The sequence below is a fragment of the Sceloporus undulatus genome, chromosome 8, assembly GCF_019175285.1.
Source record: "Sceloporus undulatus isolate JIND9_A2432 ecotype Alabama chromosome 8, SceUnd_v1.1, whole genome shotgun sequence".
NCBI classification, from domain to species: domain Eukaryota; kingdom Metazoa; phylum Chordata; class Lepidosauria; order Squamata; family Phrynosomatidae; genus Sceloporus; species Sceloporus undulatus.
In genome coordinates, this window is record NC_056529.1 from 2,694,425 (window position 1) to 2,721,423 (window position 26,999).

General features: G+C 46.3%; 4 protein-coding genes across 4 annotated transcripts in view; 3 read left to right on the forward strand and 1 right to left on the reverse strand.

The window, feature by feature from the left end:
* The window catches only part of PEPD (peptidase D), a 76,988-nt gene extending 63,564 nt beyond the window's left edge, over positions 1-13,424 (forward strand). Inside the window, exons 12-15 of the mRNA XM_042437574.1 lie at positions 2,482-2,630; positions 7,114-7,298; positions 8,161-8,352; positions 11,843-13,424. Coding sequence (XP_042293508.1) covers positions 2,482-2,630; positions 7,114-7,298; positions 8,161-8,352; positions 11,843-11,998 — 682 coding nt within the window. The 3' untranslated portion in view covers positions 11,999-13,424. The remainder of the gene's footprint in view (positions 1-2,481; positions 2,631-7,113; positions 7,299-8,160; positions 8,353-11,842) is intronic.
* A 1,278-nt stretch (positions 13,425-14,702) lies between these two features.
* On the reverse strand, positions 14,703-21,108 carry CEBPG (CCAAT enhancer binding protein gamma). The gene is made up of 2 exons (XM_042437578.1): positions 20,941-21,108; positions 14,703-17,189 (listed from the first exon to the last, which is right to left on the reverse strand). The coding sequence occupies exon 2, from the start codon at positions 17,071-17,073 to the stop codon at positions 16,618-16,620; it is 456 nt and encodes a 151-aa protein (XP_042293512.1). The 5' UTR covers positions 17,074-17,189; positions 20,941-21,108; the 3' UTR covers positions 14,703-16,617.
* Positions 21,109-21,306: 198 nt separating this feature from the next.
* The window catches only part of LOC121914285 (fibulin-7-like), a 106,210-nt gene continuing 100,517 nt past the window's right edge, over positions 21,307-26,999 (forward strand). Inside the window, exons 1-2 of the mRNA XM_042437576.1 lie at positions 21,307-21,350; positions 22,728-22,856. The gene's annotated coding sequence lies outside the window, so the exon portion shown is untranslated. The remainder of the gene's footprint in view (positions 21,351-22,727; positions 22,857-26,999) is intronic.
* Positions 25,095-26,500, forward strand: CEBPA (CCAAT enhancer binding protein alpha). Its single transcript, XM_042437577.1, is given in 3 exon segments — positions 25,095-25,983; positions 25,986-26,066; positions 26,068-26,500. Coding segments are annotated over 3 exon segments (1,005 nt in total). The 5' UTR covers positions 25,095-25,356; the 3' UTR covers positions 26,365-26,500.

Genomic DNA, 26,999 nt, shown 5'->3' on the forward strand with positions numbered 1-26,999 from the left:
CACCATACGGTTAAAAACATACAAAAATAGTATATTAAAATAGAATTAAATTACTACAATAATTAAAACAAATTCAGTGCTAAAAATACATTAAATTCCTTTCTACTTAATTCCCTTTTACTACTTCTTCTTGTGCATATATGCATAATATGCATTGCTAAGACTTGTTAGTCCAGATGGGGGCAATGTCGCATCAAAAAGTGAGCGTTTTGTGTGATATCAAATTAAATAATAGGTGCTCCTTCTCTATTTGCTCACCTGATACTGAGCTGTTTTCTCAGAAACATCAGTGAAATACAATGCAATTAATTCCAAGGTACTCCTTGTGGTTGTTGCTTTTAAGTGCTTCTTTTATCTGTGATTGTACTGGATTCTTTCACTTTAAAAAGTAGTTTTATTCTCATTTTTATTTGTTTGATATCCTCTCTTACTTGCAATGTTTGGACCCAAGGCAGTTTCAAATATAATTTAAATGGTTGCAATAAACAACCAAGAAATTGCACACGTGAAAAGTATGAATTAATGTAATTGCATGATTAAAACACCAAAGTAAACCATTTAAAAAGACTGCATCAATAACAATATATTTATTTAACTTGAATATTTCTGCCCTAACCTATACCAAAAGATCTCAGGGTAGCATACAATAAAATCAGTTTTGTTAAAAAATGTAAAAATAATGTAGAAAGTGAAACATTGAAAGAAAATGGTGCAGTTATTTAGCAAATATTTGCAAAGGTAGCTCATCTATTTTAACTACCAGCCATCAGTTACACATGCACAAAAAGATACTTAGACCTTAGATCAAAATTTATCTGTGTGGAATCTTTCTCAAATTAATAGGAGGAAACATTGGGATATACTCCAAAAATTAGATTTAAAGTCTGATTTTCTGCATTTACCAGATTGCAGGTTGAGCCAGATTAGCCACATTCCTTTTAGATTTTAAATGCTTCTTATCTTCCTACGCAGAAGTTACAGATTATGACAGAAAGGTTTCAGGCTTCTCGTTTATCTTTCCTTTCTTTTTTTACTTCTTTATTTTTCTGTTTTTAACCAAACCTCTTCCCTTCCAGAAACCAAAGCAACGTCTAAAGAGTTAGTGCAGAATGATTTCAAATACATTTGAACGATTGGATAGTGCTGCGGCTCACATGAAATATATAGAATTTTTAATACATTTTAAATTTTAAAAACGCAACGCTTCTTAGTGTGAGATCTCTGCATCCCTACAATGACAATTCAAAGTAAATCCTTAGAAATGTTCAAGCATTGCTGGGATGTGCTGCCCTTGTGTGGTTAAAGATGAAACAGCACCTTTCTTTAATAATTGCAATTAATATATTTTATCTATCAGGAATTTCTTTCATGGTTTCTTCCTCTGAAAACTCTGCAGGTCTAATGTATTTCCTTTCCTACTTCTTTGGGATATTTATCTCTCTGTAGAATAGAAAAGCTCGGGTCCCTTTCCCCCCCAAAAAAAACAAATTAAGTCATGTTGTAACTGCTCTTAAATTAGTTTTTAATGGTGTAGTGCTTTGAGCGTTGGACTGCAGCTCTGGAAACCAGGGTTTGATTCCCGGCTTGGTCTCTAGACACTCCAACGCAACTCTGCCAGAAGTTGACCATAGAGATGCGCCGGGGGACCTAGAGATTATTACACAGAAGACTTGTCTAGGTATTTGTAGGTCCTCCAGTGTGATTCTATGGTTGCTGCCTGGCAGATGCTGACCATGGAGATGCATTGGAGGATCTAGTGATTATTACAGAAAACACTCTATAGCTGATGTCTGACAGATGTTGACTGTGGAAATGCACTGAGGACCTACAGATTCCTAAAGAAGTATTTTTGCAGGTAAAATAATTAGTAGGTTTTTATTTGCAGTTTTCCCACTTTCACAGGGGTCCCGTGCCCCTAACCTCAGCGAATGTGCAGGGCCCACTGTAATACCCATTTGTTGGCCTTCATGGTTCAAAGTTCTTTGGGGGGACAGGCATTTTTAAATGACAGAACTAGACCACTCAATCCGGAGGCGAAACTCCTAGGATGATGCTTTAGGAAAGAAATGCAAGGCACCCTCTGGTTCTGAAATGGTGACAAAAGCCGGTGACTTTTTTCCAAACAGGTGGCAGGCTTGACACTGTTTGCAGTGAACCTCGGCCATTGAAAGGCTTGCTTTTGCCCTACTTATTTAATCTCTGCTTGTTTGATAAGCACACCGTTCGAGTCCTGGGGCTCATGCTCAGCCAGAGGAAAGAATGGGTTTGCAGGGCAGAGCTAGAAATCTCAGGGAATTAGATCTATGACACCATATCTCAAATCTCAATGATACCATATCCCAATTCATTCTTCCCTTCTTTTTGAAATAACATTATCTGTGGGGTGGGATTTTGCCCATGAAATCTCATAGCGCAGCATGTGTGTTTTAGCATTTTTAGGGACCCGTCAGCATGGTCAGAGTCTGCTCTTCTCCTCTGCAGCTTATTCGACATGGGTGGGGAGTACTACTGCTATGGCTCGGACATCACCTGCACCTTTCCGGCCAACGGGAAGTTCACTCCGGACCAGAAGGCCATCTATGAAGCGGTGCTGAAGTCCTCCCGGGCTGTGCTGAGGGCAGTCAAGCCAGGTAAAAGATCAACTTGTGTCCTAAAAATAAAAATAATAAATTGGAGAAGCTGTTGGTCCTCTTCCTCCTCCTCTCAGGAGGCTGATCTTTCCCCCCCAAAGAGCATCTCTCTTGGGCCTGACTCACACCATTCTTGGGTCATATGTCAGGACCAACCAGAGGTACAGGCTACTTCCACCTCTCCCTCTCAGGTTGATTCCTAGCCACACCATTGGCCTTTTCCCACCAGTCTTCCCCCTCCATAGCAGGCTTGCTTTCACCTCCTGGGATTGCAGTGCCCAATTTGAGGACTGAAGAGAAGTTTCACTCCTCTGGCGGCTCCTTCCCTAGTTCATGTCATGAGAGCTGGAAAGGAGACAGTCCAGGGAAGATCCGGGCTAAATGGGGCAGGTCTCTCCAGAGGGCCAGGGAAAGGGGCTCTTCTTCCCAACTCTCCCAGTTTGAAACCAAGGAGACAGGCCTTTACCAGCAGAGAGGGGAGGCAGGAGCCCAGTGGAGGTGGTTTTTTGGGAGATCTGATGGAGCAGCCTTGCTCCACATCTCTCCCTCTGCTTCAGAGTTGTGCATCTGCCCCACCAACCTTTCCTCCAAAAACAGCTGGCAGAAGCATTGCCCCCACCCCTTCCCCATCGCCTCCCGCTTTTAATTGATGTATTAATTTCATTCCTTTGGCATTGCATTTGGTTGCGCGAAAGCCAGCATCTTCCAGTAAGCCGCATTGTCCTCCTTGCGTGCCAATTTAAAAGCCCTTTGTCTAGCAAGAGCTCTCTCGGGAGCAGCGGGGAAAGAGAAGCCAAATTGGCAAAACGTATGCTTTCCATCAGTTGCACTCTCTCTCCACCCCCAATATTTATTTTTAACCTCAAATGCCCCCCTCCCCAAAAAACATGGTCCCTGCTGAGCTGACATGGCATTTGGACACGTCTTGAGCAAAATGGGATTTCAGCCTGATGGATAGTGTGTATGTCCATAAAAAATAAGAAAGGGACCATGTGCTTCCAAAAGTGCTTAGATGCTTTTTTTTTTTCCCCATCCAGTTGGTTTCTTCCCACTATTACCAGCTACTTGCTGGGCATCTTGGGGGGAAATAGCTGGGTTTGTTTAATGGTGCTTTGTTTGGGTTGGGGGGCAGTATTATTTTACTAGGTACTGTACCTACATAAGGGAGGTCTAGTCCATAGGTGGGCATAGGAAAACCCACAGTCCCATGCAGCATCAGATCCTACTTTTACGGTCCCCAAGTCCCTCGGTTCCCCCTAGTTGTGTGCCTTCAAGTAATTTCCTAGTTATAGCAACCTCAAAGCAAACCTATTACAGGTTTTTCTGGGGCTGAGAGTATGTGACTCACACACTCAGTATGTTTCCATGGACGAAACCCTGTTTTCTAGAATCTTAGTCCAGCACTCAAACCATTGCACCATGCTGGCTCTCCTGTGCTTCCTGAACCCCTCTAATTTCTTTTAAATCAGAATGATTTCGGAGGGACTTTGCTTCCCATGTCATGCAGAAAGACCTCCAGATGTGTGAAAACATTGCAAAAATGCAAGCACCCAAGAACAACATACAACCCAAGATACCTCCATTTTCCTCTGTAGTCCCTTTCGTGTGTATGTATGCATGCATGAGTGTGTGTGGACATGAGAGACACACACAAGTGAGAACTGTACAGTGTTGGTCTCCTATTTGTAACCGTCCCAGCAGACATAGTCAATAGTGAGGCATGCTGGGAGCTGCAATCCAGCCTTACTGGAAGGTTGCACAGTTGCCACTCTTGGCCCTAAACATCATACAGTACTCCCTAGGTCACTGAACTTTAACTCACAGCATCCCCAGCTAATGTGAGGTGTGTTGGGAGTTGCGGTCCATCAGCTTCTGGAGAGCCATGCTTTGGAGCAATTCCCAAACTTAGTTTTTTGGGGTTTGATCTTCTAAAAGCCTCAACCAGCTTGGCCAACAGTCAGGAATTCTGGGAACTGAAGTCCAAAATATCTGGAAGATCGGGAACCATTGCTGTAGAAAGAGGATGGGATTCATGCCATCCTCTAGATGTGGCTGGACTACAGTTACCAGCAGCCCCATGTAGCAGAGCCAACAGTGAGGTATGCTGGGAGCTGTAGTTCATCTGCAGCCCCCATCCTCGTGCTTTCATACATCTGGCCTCTCATAACCAAATGGAAAGTCGTCAAAGGGACATCACCCCACCCCTGTGGCTGGGCTTTGGGGAGGTCAGTGGTCAGTTCAGTGACCTCCCGCCATATCTCTTGCCTGGCAGCCAGTTAAGAAAGGAGCAGACGCTTCATCAGCAAATTCTACACACACACCACACAAACACACACACCAGCCGTCTGGTGTGAGGACGGTCCAAAGTCCAAGGGTCCTGCACTCGGCCTGTGCAAACCTGCTCTCCCAGTGACCAGCTTCCTTATGAACCTCAGTTTTTTGTGGGGTGCCCTGACCATCTTCCCAAGGATCCTAGATTAAAGGGAGACGGAGGGAAGGAGCAAATATTTAAATAAACCAGCCATTTATTCACAGTCACAGTTTGGGATGAAGTGGACTGAGCAAAGGCAGTTGGGGGTCAGAGAGAGGCAGATCCTCAAGGGACCACGGATTTGGCTTCCATTTAGGTTTTAATCAACATTGGAGTATTGGACTTTGACTCTGGAGACCAGGTTTGAATCCTTGCGCAGCCATGTAAACCCACTGGGTGACCTTGGGCAAGTCACACTCTCTCAGCCTCAGGGGAAAGTCATGGCAAACCTCCTCTGAACAAATCCTGCCAAGAAAACCCCAGGATGGGATCACCGTGAGTTGGAAACGAAGGCATGCAACAACCGTGTGTGTGTGTGTGTGTGTGTGTGTGTGTGTACACATAACATCATCAATTCTTTGAGGCAGTCAGACACGAGGAAACCAGAAAAATAAATAAATGTGTCCTATTCTTGATGCATTTCGGTGCCAGAAGGAAATTGAAAATTGGGTGGGAGAGGGCAGGGGGCACCTTTGGGTGCCCCAGCAAATGCCCAGCCATGCCAGCTTTATTGCAAAATATTTTTTCCCTGATGGTTTCCTCTGGTTTTCAGAAACTGCAACAGCTCAGTTGCAAAGCAGCAAAACAGTTTTTCCGGCGTCCCTTGGGTGAAAGCAGGGAGAAGTTCTAAAGGGGTTAGGAAATTATTTTGGTAATTAAAGCAGCACACTCCTTCCTTCCCTGCATGCAAAAATAATGAGTTGTGGTCTCGACTCTCTCTCTCCATCTTTCCTCCTGTCCCCCTTTTTTTGGATCCCATCTTTCAAATTAGCCTTTGGGGAAAGAGGAGTGTGGAGACTGACGTCTCTCAGAGCATAATATATGAATCCATCTCTGAGCACCTTTAAAGAAGTTTTTTATCGCCGGTGGAAGGAAAGGAGATGCTCGTCCCCTCTTGGCTTGGCGGCGTTTCTTTGGTCTCCCATCAATAACTTTATTATAGTCTCTGGGGTATTAGCTATTTCTCCTAATTTGGTGTTATGTGCAAATGTGATAAGTATGCCTTCTGTTCCTTCATCCAAGTCATTGATAAAGATGCTGAATAGCCCTGGGCCCAGGACAGAACCCCACTGGACACACCGCTGGTCACTTCCCTACAGGATGAAGAACAGGAGGCATTGCTGATCATCCTTTGGGTTCGGTTGGTCAACCAGTTACAAATCTATTTAACAGTTGCATGGTCTAGCCCACATTTTACTAGCTTGTTTGCAAGTGGGGTCACATAGTGCTGACTCCAGGTATCAAATGCCCATTTGCCTCAGGTCCTGCATGGCTCCGTTGCCAGCAAAGCTGGGCAGGGAGTTATCATCTGCTTTGACATAAGTTGGCATGTGAGCCTCCTTGTGCTGTGTCTATTTGGGTAAGATGGTAATGTCGAACAGATGTGGTGCCTACCCTGTGTGCACAGAAGAAGCATGTTTTGCTACTGGCCTTTATTCCAGTGACAAACAGGGTACCAATGTTTTATTGGCCCTGCTGCTGCTTCTGAGCCGAGGGAGCATTCCTCCCTTCTTCAACTTTCGACACATTCTTCCAAAGAAAAAAGAAAAGGTTACCCACCCCTGAAGTCGTTCCCTCCACCGAGGGGGGTAAAGCTCACTTAAATCTGGAGGGCCTCTTGAATGTAAAACTCTGCTGACACTCACTGGAGTCTGCCAAATCTGGAAAAGAAAAAACGGAATGAGCGATGGTAAACCTTAGCCCCAGTTACCTCCGCTCAGCAACTGGTCTGCTGGGGACAACTCAGCAGGGAAAAGGAAAGTATGCACTGCTGCGTAGATGCAACCATGGGGGGGGGCAAAAAGCCCCTCTGCATTGCATGGAACATGCGCAGTGGCGCAGAACCAGAACCCGAAATGTTTGTAAACTTGGCAGAATAGCTGTCAGTCTGCTTTTTAAAGACAGCTAATAGCCATCCATCAATGAAGCCGGCTGCCTTCTGTTCCCTCCCAGGGGTCTCCTGGCCTGACATGCACCGTCTCGCAGACCGGGTCCATCTGGAAGAGCTCACCAAAATTGGCATCCTCCAAGGCAACATTGACGACATGGTGAAGGTTCATCTGGGCGCAGTATTCATGCCCCACGGACTTGGGCACCTCCTGGGGATCGACGTCCATGATGTGGGAGGCTACCCAGAGGTTAGTCTGGCCAAGTCACCCACCAGCTGTTTCTTATGTGATTGCAAAATGGACGTTCCAACCCCCCCCCCCCAATAATCTAAAAAAGATCCAGCCTGTACTGTCTTATTTCTCTTGTCTCCCATATCTTCTGAATCACTTAATAGCTTTGGTTATCTATTTATTTGAGTTTGTCCGCTGTTTCGCTAGCCTTCCGGGACTCTAGAAGCAGCAGCTAACGTCATCAAATGTTTGTTGCTATTTGTTGCCATCAAGGCATTTCCAACTTATGGCGACCCTAAGGCATCATAAAGTTTTCTTTGGTTAACAATTAGTTTTTAACTAACTTTTCTATTTAAGCTTTATCCAGGTTTTGGTATAGTTTTTAATCTGAGTTGTTTTTAAATACAATTGGCCCTCTGAATCCCCTGATGTTTTTATCCATGGATTCCACCGTCTGTGGCTTGAAAATATATAAATTCCAAAAGGCAAATGTTGATTTTGCAATTTTATATAACAGACACCATTTTATTATGTCATTGTATATAATGGGACTTGAACATCCACAGATTGTAGTTTTCATGGAGAGTCCTGGAACCAAACCCTAATGGATACCAAGGGCCCACTATATCTTGTTAGTCTTATTATGGGGAGAAAGACAAGATATAAATGAAAATGATGATGGTTGTTGGACAAAAATGTCCCACTGCATGCATAAGACAACAATAGGATTCTGCCTACTTATCCCCTTCTCCCAAGAGGCCTTTCTTCATGATGCCTTATCAAATGCTTCTCTTAAGATGGAGAACTGGTGCCTCTAAGAGAAGCATCCACTCCCAGGGACTAAGCACACAATCCCTGAGTACTCCTTGCTCTCTTCCAGGGGGTGGAACGGATTGACCTGCCGGGCCTCCGGAGCCTGCGGACCGCCCGCGTCCTCATCCAGGGCATGGTGTTGACCGTCGAACCGGGCATTTACTTCATTGACCACCTTTTGGACCAGGCTCTGGCTGACCCAGCTCAGGCATGCTTCCTCAATAACGACGTCCTTGCGCGCTTCCGAGGTTTTGGCGGAGTGAGTACACTTGCTTCAATGCAACTTAACATCAATTTCCACCATAGGATGAGTTTTGATTTATGTGAAAAGATAGCAGCAAACATATGTTTTACAAGTTGTTGTTGTTGTTTATTCTCATCCTACATCATATGGTCTCTGTTTTCTGGGCAAGATTGGCTCAGAGGGGGTTTGCCTTTGTCTTCCTCTGAGACTGAGAGAGTGGGACTTGCCTAAGGTCACTCAGTGGGTTTCCATGGCTGAGCAGGGATTCAGACCTGGTCTCTAGAGTCATAGTCCAGTGCTCAAACCACTGCATCACATTGGACTTCCACAGTAGAGGTATCTTCAGATTGCAGCTATGGAAATCTTCAGATTGCTGAACATATTTTAAATCTTCCTATTGCAGATTTGGGGCAGTGGGGAGAAAGATAGTGCTGAGACTGAGAAAGAGGAGAGGATTCGCCTATAGAATGTATTGCTGAGGTGCAATTTACGCCAGGGCCTTGTTGAATCATAGCTCAGACTGTAAGCCACTAGGTTCCACTAGCTGAATGGAAACTCTCTTCCCAGATCAGAAAATCAATACATTTATGTTCTTCATGCATTACACCAAGCAAAGCCATATTGGGTTTTGTAATGGAAACGTTCCAGCAGCTCATACTTCTTGCCAATTGCTGACTGAGGACAGGCCATCTCTGTCCAGGTAGGAAACAAATAGCCTACCAGCCTGGGTCACTTGAAAGGTTCTGTGCCATAGAAGCAATTTATGCTTCCAGTGAAAAGAGGGATCAGGAAGCCTCTATGAGACTTATGCATTTTCCTTCAAGGGGAAGGCAACCCTGTGCAGCAGAGACAACATCCATCCTTTGGAAATAAGAGGCACACATGAAACCCGTTTAAATGCTTTACCTGGAACATGGTCAGAAGAAATATTTGCCCCATCTGAAATTATTCCTCAAGGCCTTCTTAGCCATAGTGGAATTGTTTTGTATTAATTTATAATTTTTAAGGGTTGCTTGTATTACCTCTACATCCGACTCACTTTAGATTGAGGTGGGAAGTATACAGATGTTGTTGCACTGTAACTCCCACCATTGGCCTCAGAGGGAGCGATCAGGCAGACCCAGCAACATCGGGGACTGCCTGAAGGAAGAGGCCCCTCACTCCTTAACTGTCATCTTGGCCTCAGAGGGAGCGATCAGGCAGACCCAGCAACATCAGGAACTGCCTGAAGGACGAGACTTCTCCCTCCTTTAATTGTCACCTTGTATTTGTATTGTATTCTATTTTTACTGTACACCGCTATGATCATTGCGGAATAGCGGTCTATAAATAAAACGTATTATTATTATTACCATTACACTCCATTGGCTGGGGATGATGGGACATAGGAGTCCTAAAAACTCTGTAGGACATCTCCCAGGGTTCCCCATCATTGGCTTGGGCTGATGGGACATGTACTCCCAACCATTTTTGGATGGTCCTGAGTGAGTCTACTGATTGCTCTATCCCAGATCTCCAGACATGGGGTGGAATATAAATAGGTGAAGTTACTCAGTCAGCCAGCGAATGTTCCCTGTGGAAGTTTCCTAATGAACATCCAGTGCTCTGAGTCATCCATCCACTCTTGGCTTTGCCCTCGCAGTGCTTTGCAAGTCCTGTATGCAGAGCATACAATCTTATCACGCCGTGTGGGACTTTACCTTCTGCTGCTGAATTCTCTGGGCAAGTCTGAGAGGTTATCTGGGCTTTGTGCTGCTCCTTTTATCAGTCCATGCAAACCAACCAAGATCTGGGTGAGCGGGGAAGAGAGGCGTGCGTCACACACCATCCTCCTCTTCTCGGTACAGCTCCTGTGTCCTGGCAAATTTTGCAACGTCCACCTGAAGGAAGGAGCCGTTTCTGTGCTGTGTCAAAGGCTGAATGCAGCTGCGTGGAGTACAGTGGGCCCTCTGCATCTGCTGGGGTTAGGGGCACAGGACCCCCAGGAAAGCGGAAAATCTGCAGAAAGCAATGTTTTTGAACTGAGAGAACACCTCTCTGAGTCCTGCAGCACAACTCTATAGTTAACAACTGCTGGGCGTTGACCATAGAATCTCACTGGAGGACCTACGAATGTTTAGACGAGTGTTTTCTCTAGTAACCTCTAAGTCCTCCAGCGCAACTCTATGGTCAATTTCCAGCTGGGTTGCGCTGGAGGACCTAGCAATACCTAGAGAGGACATATTAATCAAATCCGCAAAATGCAAAGGGCTTTCCAGGGCTGTTGGGAGACATGGGTCTGGTTTTCCTTCAGATCATCCCATCTCTACAAAAGGAGACCCAAGGAGAGACCTCCAGCTACAAATATGTGTAGGCCCCCCACGAACCTTAATTCAGTCTATAATATCTGTACGCTGTCGCAAAACCTTATATCTGTAGGTTCCCCCAAACCCTTAACTTATCCTACAGCCTAATACCTTTACCCACCTACCCACCCTCCGGCCAAACCTTAACTCAGTCTATCTTTATGGGCATGCTGGGCATTGTTGTCCCAGTTATGGCTGGAAAGGAAGAAAGCACCTGCGGCAGGGTGACCAGAACAGGCAAGGCAGGGATTTTGGGGTATCCTTGGGATTTGGGTTCCTGCAAAAAGGGAATGAGGTCAGTTGTGGCCAGGGGTGCAATTTCCTCCCTTCCCACTGTATGTTCTTGGTTCTGCCTTGTCTTTGGAAGGATATAATGTCCCCGTTTCATAGATACTTTGAGCAGGAAAGGGTGAGAAGGTTGAGGTTTGGACTGGACTGCTCTCGCCCTGCTTCTGTAAAGTTTATTCCATTCAGGTCTGCCATACCTGTAAATTAATGTCAAATAAAGAAGGCAATCTGACAAACAGCTGGTTGAGCACATTAATAGGGGCTCAGTGGCTGTCTTTGTTTGAATTTAATGGGCTGTTTTGCAAGCAAGGAGGACAAATGTTGAATTGGCAATATTTTTAGATCCAGCTGCCACGAGGTCAGGAACAATTAAGGCAACTCTATGGTGGGAGTCACTTGGGGGGCGGCTTTTTCTTTGGATTTGGCACTTGGCGAAAATTGCTTTTATTGCAGCTTGGAGACTCACTAGCACATTTCTGATAAGATAAGGGGTAATGACTGAGTCTGCATATTTAACTGCGGCAAGAGATTAGGACCGAGCAGAGAACGGTCCCCGGCCTTTTCATTCACGCCCAGAGAGAACTGGAAAGGCTTCAAAGGTCTTAGTAACCCTATCAGCTGCATGGCATCTGTTGCCACGACTCACTTTTTTGAAGGCAAGACTCCATTAAAAATGGACAAACGGAGCTTGGCAAATTCAAAGATATAGCCATGTCAGTCTCTGGAATCAGTATGTAAAGAGATCTTGTAGCACCTTTGAGACTCACTGAAAGAAGTCGGCAGCATGAGCTTTCCTAGACTTCAGTCTATTTCCTCTGATGCATTTAGATGCACAGAAAAAGCCACATTAAGTGTGTCTGTTTCCCCCCCAGGTGCGAATTGAAGATGACATTGCTGTGACGGCCAGCGGGATGGAGCTGCTGACCTGTGTCCCGCGCACCGTGGAGGAAATCGAGGCCTTCATGGCCGAAGCCCAGGGCAACCCCAAGTCCTTTGCCTCTGTCTCCAGCCAAAGCAGCGGTCCCTAAAGTGGCCAGGGCTCCCTCTCACGTGAATGTGGCCACTTCCACAAATGCTCCTTTAAAGCAAAGCAGCTGTTTCCTTTATTACAAAGAGGGGGGAAAAGAAGGCTTTGTGACTTGTGCTGCATTCATACTGCAAAGGCTTATATTGAAAAAAAAAATTGGTAACTTCAGGTGCCTGAAACGGATCATGGCTCAACCTTAACTTTGCTTCTTTGCAAAGAGCCCTGTCCTGTTTGAAGGATGGATGCACTTGCTGTCTGGGAAGCACTAATCATAAGGAAATATAGGAATCAGCATATTCTAAGATTGTACTAACACATGCAGATGAATGGTTGCTTTGAATTAATCATGGTGAAACCTGTTGGACTAAACAAATAAAAATTGCCCAAAGAAGAGCCTTCATCCCTCTTCCATTTCTTTCCCTGAGCTCTTTCTTTCAAGCATCCTCTTGCTGGAAGGGCTGGGCTATTTTGACACTGAAGTCAATTCATGACTCTGAAGTCTGGTCCTTTCACTGTGAAGACATTTGGACTAAAATGGTTATACTGTGTGGGGCTTTTTGCTCTGAAGATGAGAACAGGGTATGGTTGAGGTCTGCAACACACTCCAGTGAGCTCACAAGAAAATGAAGATGATTGGCCCCAGCCTGGCCACTTAGCAGCAAACTTTGGGTGCCAACCCCCCCCCAAGTTTCCATCTGTTAGCTAAGGAGATTTGATGCAGTGTTTTCATTCTGGGAGGAAACACAGCCATTCCTGTATGCTGCACAGAATTCCTTATATGCCCAGAAGGGTGATATACTAACCATCCCATGCTAAACTATGTGTTCACTTACATCAGTGATTCCCAAACTCTGCTCCTACAGATGTTTTGGACTTCTGCTCCCAGAATTCCTGGTTGCTGATTAAGTTGGCTGGGGCTTCTGGAAGTTGAAGTACAAAACATTTGGAGAATCAAAATTTGGTAACCAATGACTTACATGGACCTTGTTGCCAACCGCTTCCATCACTGGAAAAACTGAACTCTTCTGATGTTTGGTCCCTCAATGGAGAGCAAACTGTGCCCTTTCAGTGATTTAGGACTCCAGCTCCCAGAAGCCTCAGCCATGTTGGTCAATAGTCTGGGATTCTGGGAGCTGAAGTCCAAACTCTCCTAAAGGGCAGAGTTTGGGGACCACTGACCACTCACAGAAGGACAAGGAAGCACAATTTTGCAAGGTGTTTTTTAATTATTTTCTATCACTGTTGCCACGTTCTTGACCCAGTATTTCTAAATGCTTATACAAACACAACGACTGCAAGGAAAGAGGAGGTACAAAAGTCATTTTCACTAGTCCAGTCAGTCATATGCAAACATACTATCAATGAAAACGGTTCGAATGAAGAAAAGAAAAATAAATTAAAGCGGTGTTACGCTGCCTTCCCTGCTCTGTCTAATGTGTTAAATGTTCTATATACCACAAAGTCTTTGTCACCAGCCTTTGAAAAGTATCACGAAGCTAAAGTGTTTCTCCAGAGGAATGTCAAAGAGCAAGGAACTGGTTTTGCAGACACAAGTCAGGAGGATTACCTTTTGAAAATGAACTCCCAAACTTAATTTTAGATTTCTGTAAATTGGAGGAGAACTAATTTGGGTGGCTGGAGGGACCAGGCAGTGAACAGCCAGACTATGCCTCCATGTCTCTTTCTCCCGTCAAAGAATCAGCCAAGGAGCTTCCTGCTTGCTGTCCCAAAACAATTACAGCATTAAGGATGTAAAAATCATTGTGCAGAAGGGCCAGAGGAGCGAGGGGACCATCTGCTTTTAAAGCAGCCCCTCTTTAAAGCCCTTTGTGATAAACCTGCCTTTTGTTTATCAGAGGGACTGTGAGTTGTGAAAATACTTTTCACCTCTGTACACCACCAGGCACTGGCCTCACAAGAGAGGCAACCCTAACTGACACAACAAGGTTTCCCAGCAGTCACACAGGGTTGGAAGGAGGAGGTTTAGACTCATTTCTAGGGCTTGCATCCCAGCAAGACCCAGTTAAGAGTCACAGATGCACCAGCCTCACCAGCAGCCGTTTGGGCATCTCACCCGCATGCCTTTGGCAGCATCAAATGGAGGCCAGAAACATTCCCACAATACTTGGGGGAAAGGCTATGTCCAGAACTTTGTAGGCTATGAAAAAGGTACACATTTGGGAAACCAACCGACTTGGGGCACCTCAGGTAGGCAATGCGTTTTGCCCAGACTATGGGCCACACTGACATCTGAACAGACCTAGGAAATGTGCAAACCTCAGCCTTGTCCCATCTTTACTATCTCTTAGGCACTGTTACTTGAGCATATCATTCCTCTATGAATGATTGAAAGCTCTATCCAGCCAGGATCTGAGCTATAAGTTCGAAAAGGGCTCCTCCCTCAATTTCAAATTAAACTGTACCTCAACCGATCTCACAAGAGGAAAAAAGGGGAAGAAATCAATTTTTGAAGTTGTTTGTTTTGTTTAAACCAGCTCTTTCATCATTCCCACGAAACCGGGCATCTATTTGCTAACTGCTCAGGCACCCTCTGACAATAGCTGATTTAAGGCTGTTACCTGCGCAACCATTTACATTAGTGGTCCCCAAACTGTGTCCTTAAAGGGATTTTGGACCTCAGTTCCCAGAATCCCAGACTATTGGCCCATGTGGCTGAGGCTTCTGGGAGCTGAAGTCCAAAATCTCTTCAAGGGCAGTTTGGGGGCCACTGATTTACATTAACCAGTAGGTGAATAATCAGCCTGAAGACTGCTCACATTTTCTAGCCCCAGCTGTTCCAAAGAAATTGGGAGCAAACGTTTCTAATATGGCACCTCTGGCTAGCGTCCATAATTTTAAAGAAAGGGTTTCATCCTAAAAACAATGTACATAAAACATTTCATTCCCCCATCACCACATCTTATCACATCAGAAGGCATTTTAAGTAGAATGGTGCAGCCCTTATTTGAGTGAAAAACAATGTTGGCGATGCTTGTCCATTCGCCTCTCCTTTAAGTCAAAAATGCCAGACCAGAAAACGCATTAACACTTAGTTCAAAACAAATACTTGGTAATAAACAGCCTGCAGTTTACCTGCACCAACCTTTCAGTGTTAAGCCTATGAATTAAACAAACACACACGCACGCAAACAAAATGACAGTTGTTGCAGAGTTCAGAGAAGGTTCTCTCCATTTGTGTCTTGACAACAGCAGGGCTTTTCTGGCCAGTCCACAACTGTTTCTGGATCAGCAGTAGACAGTCAAGGCCCCAATCCCAGGATGGTCAAATGATCTGGAACCTCTGGTGTGTTTGCAAGAGGAGGGCTCTCTTGCAAAGGGCAGCTCAGGTGTTCTTCCTAAAGACTGGTGGGAGCAGCAAGCTAACCTTTGCCCAGTTCTGCCAGGTAGAAGGTAGACCAGAAATTGACTGGAGCTGAGGAGGATCCCAAAGCCCCACTTCCCCATGCCTGGAAGCATCAGCCAGAGCAGAAGCACTGCCGAAAGCAGAGCAGCCAAAGGGCCAACCAACTGACAAGGACCCCCATGACAAAATCCCGAACCCCAATCTCTGCACACCATGCCACACTTGCTGCTGGGGGTTCCCTGAGAGGCAGATGAGGCGTCCCCAAATCTAAGCAACAGGTGCAGACAAAGCACGCACAACCCCTTCTCCTCAGGATCGGATGAAGCTTCTAGAGGCATAGCTGGCATCCCAAGGCTCTCTGTTCCAAAGAACCCCCAAAGGGAAAGGCTGGCCTGGACCACTCCTCCTGGTCTCTCACGGAGGAGGAAGAGGGAAAAGAGCAGCTTCACCATGGCCAGTAAGTTCAGAGCACCTTGGCAGAGTACAGGAAGTTGGCAGAAGAGCGTTTTTCTTCTGAGCTCCTTGCTGAACTGTCCTGGCTTTGGATCACAGGCGCCAGTTTGTCTTCCGTAATAATGAAGCTTTGCCTAGCGGGATGTAGATGGCTGGCTTTGGACTCACTACCTGGGGGCAAAATGCCACCCCAACCACACTGGCGATGCGTTGTAGAGGAGCAGCACCACTCCCAGGGGTCCTGGGAACCTAATTTTTCCAAGCACTACTCCCTCCTCCTCTTCCTGGAATCACAAAATAGGATATTGACAAGCTGGAGTGTGACTGAAATGGTAAAAGGTTTGGAAACCATCAAGGAGTGACTTAAGTAACTGAGTATGTTTAGCTCAGGGAAGAGAAGGTTAAGGGGAGACATGAAAGTCATGTTTTAACCATGGGAAGGGATGTCGCATTGAGAATGGAGCAAGCTTGTTTTCTGCTGCTCCAAAGACTGGGACACAGAGCAATGGGTTCAGATTACAGGAAGAGATTTAACCTAAACGTCAGAAGGAACTTCCTGATGGCAAGAGCTGTTCAATGGTAGATGACGCTGCCTCAGAGAGCGGTGGAGTCTCTGTCTTTGGAGGGTTTTCAACAGGGGCTGGAGGGCCACCTGTCAGGAGTGCTTCAATGATGTCTTCCTGCACGGCAGAAGAAGGCTAAACTGGATGGTCCTTGTGGTCTCTTCCACCTCTCTGATTCCAGGGCTTGTGTAGAGGAAGCTGTTCCTACATTGTTCTGCCCAAGAGCTGGGGGGAGTGTATCTACTGCCCAGAGCCATCTGAGTTTGTCATTGTGTTTTCTGTGCCAAGAGGCGGCACACTGTCTGTGAAGTTGTGAGCGTGTTCAAGAAACAAGTCTTTGAGTACACTGAGCTCCTTTGTAAGGAGCTTGATTTTGGCTTCCAAGCGTTCATTTTCTTCTTTCAGCTGGTTGACCCTCTGCAGAGTATCCTGGGCCTTCTGCTTGCTCTTCAAGCGGCTCTTTTTCACCGCCATATTGTTACGCTCCCTGCGCTGGCGGTATTCATCACTGTTTCTATCGACGCTGCAGTTTTTCTTTCCCTGTTTGCTGGGAGGCGTTGCTTTCCCTCCTCCTCCTCCTGGGCTAACAGGCACCAGCTGAGGCACCTGTTGCAACCCGCTTGTGTGCGCTTGTGTGTAGATGACACTTACTCCATTGGTCTCTGCAGTTGTGTTCTGCGGTGATGTCTTGCTCATTTGGACAGACTCTTCTTTAAGCCAACAGTATGGTGTCTAAGGAAAACTGAGGTACTCTGAATTTCCAGGATGCTTCCAGAACCACCTTCCCAAAGTGGATTAAGTACCAGATGAACCTAGAAAGAAAAGCAGAGGGTTTTTCTTTAAACATTTGCAATGCCACACCTATTCATTCTTGCTGTTTCTCTCCAATATTTGCCCTAGAAGACCACATCACTGAATGGGATCTATTTCTATCCAGGTTTGTTTTGCTGAACAATATATACAGTACACTACTGACATCTTAAGATCTCAGTAAATTTTCATGTTCAAAGTCAGATGGATTAATTTTCACAACAGACAGCTTGGCTGGCATGTAATTGTGTATGTATAGTATAGTGTTTATATTAATAGTTTCAGACTATTGATAACCTTATCTCCCATAAAATAGATTTAAGCCTCAAACATACCTGGGTTATTTACCGTTTCTTCTTAAAGCCATTTTCAAACCACCTTCACAGCCATTTGCTCCCTCTTGTCACCTCACCCTTAGGCAACCTCTCTGCAACATGCCTGGCTACATTCAGCCATCACAAGGGCATCCCAAGTGGGCAAATGTCTAGCCAAGTCTTAAGCCCTTCCAGTTTCACAACTCTGTCTTGGCAACTGGTCTTCCTGTCTAACTTTTGCTCTGCTTTTTACACATTTTCTCCAAATCTTTCCAGCTGGAAGTCAGCACAGCAGCTTCACCAACAAAACTACTAATCCCTTTTCACAGAATGAAAAGGGAGGCCTTCGTTTTTCAAATCGGGAATGTTTAATATGGCTTCAATGCCACATCACTAACAGCCAAGAGATTCTAATACAACTGTTCGGAGTCTGATGTGTAAAACGAGAAGTACCAGGAACCTCAAAGATTAAAGACTTTTGCTCAGAAACACTGGCCTGATCAGTATAGAATCCTGGGTTTGTGCAATTAGTTTCTGGCTTCCATATTCTTGCTTGTAAAGGGCACAACAAAGTATGATGACATCCCATATACCAACCATTTCCAGTTTGTTCTGCTGCTTGTGCTGCCACAAGAAGCAAAATGGAAGCAAACAGACTATGCTTACGACTCCTAGCAAAACTCTTGTTTTGCAGCCAGCCCGAAAAGAGCCGTGGAAGGTTATCTTGCCCATCCTACAGACCCAAGTTTCTGGACCCATCGCTAGCTTCCGAAAATATGCTGAAGACATGCCTGAGCTTGTAACTGCTCCTTCTGCTCCAGCTGTGAATATGACCTGATGTTAGAAATCAGCACTGAAGAGATCAGAAGGCAGCTTGACTGAAGGACAAGGAGATCTTATTCTGTGTACCAGCCTACTAGAGAGAGTATCCATTGATATATGGGAAGGCTGCTATTGTGGAAACAGGATCAGGCGTTACAGGTAAGCCAGCGTCTCCAGATGCCTCCCAGGCTTGTTGCTGGGTCAGGAAAGAAATCATGAAGATTATGAAGGGCAGGTATCTGACACTTCCAGACATAATACCCTTTGTACAGCAATTTGCTTCCCTATATTTTTCTTGGGCCATTTCCTCCACTCACTTGGCAAGAAGAGTAGGCAGCCGTTTGGAAATCCACAAGACAAGCGTTTGCTATTTTTGACATTAGGTGCCTCGCATCTTTAAAAAATGTGCAAAGGGTACTTTTATATGACTGGACTTGGTAGTCAAACCTGAACCTCTTCCCCACAAAGCCAGGAGGAAAAAATACCCCTTTCTCATCTAACTTTAGGTTTGGAGGTGTAAAGGAGGGCAGGAAGATGTTTCTTTGGGCCTATGCTGCCAAAATTGTCAAAGGAACTCCTCCATTAAAAAGCAACCTTTTTTTAACCTGAGAGAACGCCTCTCTGGGAATCTCTAGGTCCTCCAGTGGAACTCTATGGTCAATATCCACCAGAGAGAGGCCATAAAATTGTACTGGAGGGCCTACAAATGCCTAGAGAAGTGTGCTCTCTAGGAATCTCCAGGTCCTTCAGCGCTAATAGGTGGCCATAGAGTCATGATGGAAGATCCAGAGAGTCACAGAAAGAACATATTAATCAAATCCGCAAAAGTCAAAGCCACAAATGTGAAATTTGTCAGTGATTAAAACACAGAACAGCTGCTGGTAAAGCGTCGGACTACAATTCAGGAGGCCAGGGTTCGAATCCCAGCTCGGCCATATAAACCCCTGTGTGAGCCTGGGCAAGTCCCACTCTCTCTGCCTCAGAGGATGGCAATGGCCAACCGTCTCTGAAGAAACGTGCCAAGAAAACCTCGTGACGGTTTCCCCTTAGGGTTGCCATAAGTCAGAAATGACTTGAAGGCACACAACAACAACGGAAAGAAACAGCTCTTTTAAACTGACCCAAATGCTGAGGTTGTCAGCAAAACACAGTACAGCTCTTACCTGATTCCAAAAGCCAGACAAGACCTTTAAGCAGAACCCTGGGCTTGCTTAGCCTTTGCTTGAATTGTCACGGAAAGAGGAAGCACACACCCCAAAGGTGTGGCCCTATTGTGCAGACTCTTTTCCCCACAGGAATGTCCCCATGGAAACCCAGAGGCTGAATACTCAGGAGGCAGCTGCGCAGAAGGTGTCTTCTCGCGGATGGAGCAACATTACTGAGAAAACCCCTGGTTCTTATGTTGAGAGGAAGTTTCCCATTGCCTTCCTTTGAGGCCGAGAGAGTGTGGCTCTCCCAGGGTCGCCCAGTGGGTTTCAAGGCCGAGTGGGAATCAAACCAAGGTCTGCAAAGTCCTAATCTGGCACCCAAACTATGCCATATTGGCTCACCCTGGATACCCCTTTTTTGTTGTTTCAGGGATGGGGCAATTTTCGGCAACCGGTGTGGCCCTCAGAAGACCAAAGGGGCAAACCTATTGAGCCCCAGATCCACCACAGCTGCCCTCCCTAGCCATGCTCTGGTTGATGTGTGCCTTCAAGTTGTTTCTGACCCTAAGGAATCATAGTTGGACCATCCAGTCCAACCTAGTTCTGCCATGCAGGAACTCACAATCAAAGTGTCCCCATGGACAGATGGCCACCCAGGCTCTGTTTAAACACCTCCAAAGAAGGAGACTCCAAAGCCCTCCAAGGGAGCATCTTTGACCATCAAAGAGCCCTTACTCTCAGGAAGTTCCTCCTATTGTTGAGCTGGAATCTCTTCCTGGAGCTTGGATCCATTGCTCCGTTGTGTCCTATTCTCTGGAGCAGCAGAAAACAAGCTTGTTGCCTCCTCAACATGACTCCCCCTCCAGATGCTTAAACAGGGCTCTCATGTTACCTCTTATTAACCTTCTCTTCTCCAGCCCCCTCAGTCACTCCTGGTAAGGTCTCCAGACCCTTCACCATTTTGGCTGCCCTCCTCTGGAGGCTGAGAGAGTGTGCCTTCCTTGCCCAGGATCATGGCTCTGCGTCTCTAGAGCCATAGAGTTCCAAGAGGTTTCCCTCCGCGCCGTGACGTCATCCCAAAAGGGGGCGTGGCTCCGCCGGTTGCTCCAAGGTTGCATCATACTCCAAGAGGCAAAGAGAGCAAGGGAAATATACACACAAGCGCGCATGCGCAGGGAAGAATGACTTTGTCGCCCGCGCATGCGCACAACACGGATCGCCCTCGCCAGCTCCTGGTGCGCATGCGCACTGCCCCCCCGTCGCCTGTTTGCGGCGCCCCCTCCCCACATATTTCCCCCTTTTCTCCTCCTCCTTTTATTTAACCTCCGACACCGAAGAAGGTGAGTTGGGAGTGCGGCACTGAGGGAAAGAATTGCCACAGCCATAAATTCGGGGAGGTTTTCCCACATAAACATACGCATAAAGCCCCACAAACCATATGCCGCCCTTTTCCCTCAGAGGAACCGTACCTGTCCCGATATCGATCCGCGTTAAGGTAGTTGTGAGGCGCGGGCCCACCAGGCCCTATCTGTTCCCCTCCCTCTTCTCTTTTCCCCTTCTTTCTCCTTCTCTTCTTCTTTCTCTCGCAAGCAGCCACCACAAACGCCGAGCGGTTGCGAAACCGGAGGCAGCCAATCAGGCGTCGTGTTACCTCAGGATGATGCAACCCTCCCGCTTGGATTGGCAGCTGCCTCGGCCAATCGCAAACGAGGCTGTCTGGGACCTAAGTTGCTGGAACCAATCAGAGGCGCGGAGATCTGAGATGGGCAGGCCGGCTGTCCAATCAGAAGCCTTTGCCTCGCTATTTGCGCGAGGAGGGAAATTAGACGGGCTCGTTTAGGGTTGTTTTGTTTGGGAGAAGAAGGAGCAATGCAATAGTGTATTGATTATTATTTATTATTATTATTATTATTATTATTAAACTTTATTTATAGAGCGCTGGACATAAAATAGAATAAAATAAAAGACCTACCATTACAGTTGTATAGTAAACAATTTAATAGAAACCATATAATATTAATATTATATTCGTGCTGTAATATTAATTGTATTATATAATAAAATAATATATATAATATTATATTAATATTATTTTAATATCATTAAACTTTATTTATAAAGTGCTGTAGCTTTACACAGTGCTATACATAAAATAGAATAGAATAAAATAAAATGGACCTGCCATTAAAATTGTATAGTGTACAATATAATAGAAACAATTTAATATTAATATATTAATTGTATTATATAATAACATAATATATAATATATTTATAATATAATATATACAATAATATAATATATCCTATTATATTAATATTTATTTTTAAAGCGCTGTAGGTTTACAGAGCACTGTACTGTACATAAAATAAAATAAAATGGACCTGCCATTATAGTTGTTTAGTAAACAATATAATAGAAACATATTAATTTTATTATATAATATATATATACATATATAATAAAATTAATATGTTTTTAACTAATATATGATATATTCTTGTCTATATATATATATTATATATATATATATATATATAGACAAGAATATATCATATATTACTATTATTAAACTTTATTTTTAAAGCGCTGTAAGTTTACAGAGCACTGTACATAAAATAAAATAAAATGGACCTGCCATTATAGTTGTATAGTATACAATATAATAGAAACAATATATTATTTATCATTATAATTCAAACTCTCTCATGTTTTAGTAATTAATTATTATTAATTATATTATATTTTAAAAATTATATTAATAATGTTTATAGTATTGTTGCTTTGTTAAATGTGGGTTTATGTGTTTTCAATTTTTTTTAAATTAAATTTTATTAGACAAGAAAATACAAACAAACATAACATAAATCATACTAACCACAAAAACAAATTTACATATAACATCTTTACCTTCTAAATATTAAAACCTATTCTCTTCATAAGCAAACCTCTCTCATATCCATCCTTTCTCTCTTCTCCCTTTCCTTTCCTTTCCTCTCTCCAATCCTTTCGTTCCTTCATATCTCTTCTTCACTATACTAACTTTCTTCACTTACACTTACCCTCTTTCACATACTGAAACTTTCTTACTTCTTCATCTTACCAATCATTCTAACTTCCTTCTTCCTTTTCAATTCTGATGTGCTTTAATTCCCCTCCAGCGTTCAGGAGAGGCGAGAAATAAATAAAAAGTTATTACTATTATATTAACTATTATTATTATTATTAAACCTGTGTTTATTTATCTCTCCTTTAGACGTATCCCAGTTCCCGCCCGGTGGGTTTCTGTGGCCGAAATGGGAATGGAAACCTGGCCTCCAGACTCAGACAGGTCTGCTGCCATGCTGGCTGACGTCGAAGAGGAGGACGCCTTGCAGTTCAAAAGGTAGGAAGGAAAGTGGAGTGTTTTTAAAGCTTAGACAGCGTCTTTCAGTGCCGTTTTGTTTGTTCTGATCTTCTCCACACCTTTCCCATCCCTCCCTCTTTGGAGCACACTGTTCAAAGTACCTTGGACTTCTCTGAACACTTCAGAGCGCTCCTTATCAACACTCCCGGGTCATTATAAGCCTTTGGACAGCATTAATCGGCCGGGCAATTTCCCCCCCTCTAAAAACGGCCAAGATCCAAGCTGCCCGGTTGGTGTATTTCCATCATCAAGTGGGTTCTTGGTGGCGTTTGTGATACCGGTGCTGCAGCAAATGGTGCGATGTGACACCTGCAGAGGTTGGCCAGGAGAGTCCCCATTTTAAAAGAAAAACCAAAGCTTTTCCAGGTCATTTTGGTTGAGAAATGTTGAAATTTATAGCTCTAAAAAAGGCGGGGAATAAACCATGACTTTTTCTAGGAACCTAAAGGGATTCTGGAAGGTGTGATCCAAAAGAGGTGAGTTTCCTGAACCTTATTGGAAGCAGGTATTTTCATTCTCCAAAGTAAACTGTTTAGAGAGTTGTGTTGGCTGTTTAGGATCGGGGAATTTGCAGCCCAAACAGAAACTTCCCTCAGCCCCAAACTGGCTTTGCTGGGATTATTATTATTATTATTATTATTATTATTATTATTATTATTATTATTATTATTTTAAATAATTTTAATTCATTTCCAACATAATTAAAACACATAAAAAACATACATTTCATGGTGCATTAAAAAGGAATTATGTTATTACAATGTTTAAAAATAGGTATAGCTACTAAATGGACACAATGTATTTTAGAAAGATAACACTGTCTACAACATTTTAAAATGAAACAACATCCCAAGCCGGTTCTTTATAAAACATCTTGGAGATGTAATCTCAGAAGTCTCAGATTTTGGCCAAAATGGCGGCTGCGGTCAAGAAACCAGAGACTAGGGATGGGAAGGTCAAGCATAAAAGAGCTGGAAGAGATCCTAAAGGGCAAAGATACACAACTGAGCCCTGAACCTAGAATTGCCCAAGCCGTTTTGTTCCTCATCGCCATGTACAGAGGTGAGAGCTGGAGAGTCAAGGAGGTGGCTAACAAGAAAACCAGTGCCTTTGAGATGGAGAATAGTGCCGAGGATCCTGGGGACGGCCAAAAGACAGACAAATGGGTCCCTGAACAGATCAAGCCAGAACTCTCCCTGGAAGCCCAAGTGGCGCAATGGAGGCTGCCCTGCTTTGGCCATTTCGTGAGGAGGCATGACTCATTGGAGAAGAGGATAATGCTGCGAAAGGTGGAGGGTAATAGGAAGAGAGGGAGAGCGCATGCCGTATGGATAGACCTGATCAAGGAGGCCATGAGAAGGAATGCACAGGAGCTAAGAAGGGCAGCAGAGCCCAGAGGGTCTTGGAGAGGCCTCATCCATGGGAAGAGTCTGGAAGAGACCCCAAGGAAGAGAAGGCGGAGCCCTGTTGAAGTCTTTGAAGAGGTGTGACACTGAGGAGGGAAGAAGCTTGTTTGCTGCTGCTCCAGAAACTAAGACACAATGGAGCAATGGATGCAAGCTCCAGGAAAAGAGATTCCACCTCAACATGAGGACGAACACCTTGGCAGTAAGAGAGCTATTTGACAATGGAAGATGGCTGCATCAGAGTATGATAGAGTCTCCTTCTTTGGAGGTTTTTAAACAGAGGCTGGATGCCTGTCTGTTTGGAGTGCTTTGACTGAGAGTTCCTGCATGGCAGAAGGGGTTGGACTGGGTGGCCCTTCTTGGGGTCCCTTCCAGCTCCAGGATCCTATGAAGAGAAGGTTGCCACGGAACATGGTCACCATGTTTAAATATGCAAAGGGATGCCCTATTGAGGAGGGAGCAAGCTTGTTTTCTGCTGCTCCAGAGAACAGGACCCAATGGAGCAATGGATACAGGCTCCAGGAAAAGAGGTTCCACTTCACCTTTAGGAAGAACCTCCTGGCAGTAAGAGCTGTTTGACAGAGGAGCCTGTAGCCAGAGGCTGGCTGGCCATCTCTGTCTGTGTCTGGAGCGCTTTGACTGGGAGTTCCTGCAGGGCAGAAGAAGAAGGGGCGTGGCCTGGAGGAGGGCCCTTGGGGTGCCTTTGAAAGCCTAGGCTCCTAGGAGTCCTCTGAGAGAGGAGGAGGAGGAGGAGGATCTCCGGCCTCGTCAGTGGGCCTGGGCTGCGGAGAGGAGGGAGGAGGCGGCGGCCTTGGGCCAAGGTCCCCTTGGGAGGAGGAGGCTGGGCGCTGGAGGGCGAGGCCCGGCCCTCCCTCCACTAGATAGACATATATATAGAGAGAGGGCGCAAGAGAAGGAGCTGGGAAGCTCTTGGGCAGCAGGGCGCCTGGCAGGAACCCAGAGGAGGAGCAGGCGGTGCAGCAGAGGAGCCCGGTTCCAGGGGAAGGCGCTCAGGAGCCGGACTGGGGTCGGATCTCGGCGAAGGGGGTCCCCCACCATGCAGTAGCTCCCCGATGGAGCCCTTCTACGAGGCGGAGCCCCGGCCTCCCATGACCCACCACCACCAGCACCACCAGCCCGTCCCTTCCTCTGGCCCCGGGGCTCCTTCTTCGTCCTCCTCCTTCTTCTTCCCGGCTGCTGCCGCTGCTGCTTCCTCGGAGCTGCCGTCGGCGGAGCTGTGCGAGCAGGAGCACTCCATCGACCTGAGCGCCTACATCGACCCGGGCGCCTTCCACGACGAGTTCCTGGCCGACCTCTTCCAGCACAGCCGCCACAAGGAAGGGCCGCCGGGGGCCATGCCTGGGCCGGGCTTCCCTCTGCCGGGGGCCCCGGGCAGCACCGCCGCCCTCCTCTACGGCTACAGCGACCCCAAGGCCGAGGGCGAGGGCGGCGGCGGTGGCTTCCTGGGGGGCGGCCTGGGCCCGGGGCTGCTGCCGGGGCTCCGCCCGGTGCTGGTCAAGCAGGAGCCCCGCGAGGAGGAGGAGGACGAAGGGGAGGAGGAGGAGGAGGAGGCCGCCCTGGCCGCCCTCTACCCGCCACTGGCCCACTGCAGCCACCTCCAGTACCAGGCGGCCCACTGCGCCCAGACCACCGTCCACCTCCAGCCCACGCCGCCGCCCACCCCGGCCCCCAGCCCCCATCACCACCACCAGCACCATCATCCCCAGCAGCAGCAGCACCACCATCATCCCCAGCGTCTGCATCACCCGCTGCTGCCGCCGCCGCCGCCCGGCCCGGCTCCTTCCTCCTCCTCCAAGGCCTCCAAGAAGGCGCTGGACAAGAGCAGCAGCGAGTACCGGGTCCGTCGGGAGCGGAACAACATCGCCGTCCGCAAGAGCCGGGACAAGGCCAAGCAGCGCAACGCCGAGACCCAGCAGAAGGTCCTCGAGCTCAGCACCGACAACGAGCGCCTCCGCAAAAGGGTCGAGCAGCTCAGCCGCGAGCTGGAGACCCTCCGCGGCATCTTCAGGCAGCTCCCCGAAGGCTCCCTGGTCAAGGCCATGGGGGGGCCCTGCCCCTGAACGAGAGGGCACCCCTAAACACGCGGACCCTCGGGGAGACAGACCTCCAGAGGAGGGGGACCCCAAACCCACCAAGCCCCCTTGGGAGGAAAGACTTGGGGAGCAGCCTGGAAAAGAGAAGGCGAAGAGCTGAAAGCATCATAGCCCTGTTTAACTATCTAGTGAGGAGGGAGCCAGCGAGCTTGTTTTCTGATGCTCCAGAGACTAGAACACAGAGCAGTCTATGGAGACTACAGGAAAAGTGATGCCACTGAAACATTAGAAAGAGTGCTTTAAACAGTTGGGTAGGTTTAGCCTGGAAAAGAGAAGGTCAAGGGCTGACATGAGAGCCCTGGTTAAGTCTCTCAAGGGGTGCCATGTTGAAGAGGGAGCAAGCTTTTGTCCCGATGCTCCAGAGAACAGGACACAATGGAGCAATGGATTCAAACTCCTAAACATTAGGAGGAACTTCTTGACAGTAAGAGCCACTTGACAGTGGAGCACACTCCCTCAGAAAGTGGTGGAGTCTCCTTCCTTGGAGGGTTTTAAGCAGAGGCTGGGTGGCTTTGATTGGGAGTTCCTGCATAGCAGAATGGGGTTGGACTGGATGGCCCTTGGGGTCTCCTTTAGCTCTATGACTCAGTCATGCCTGCACT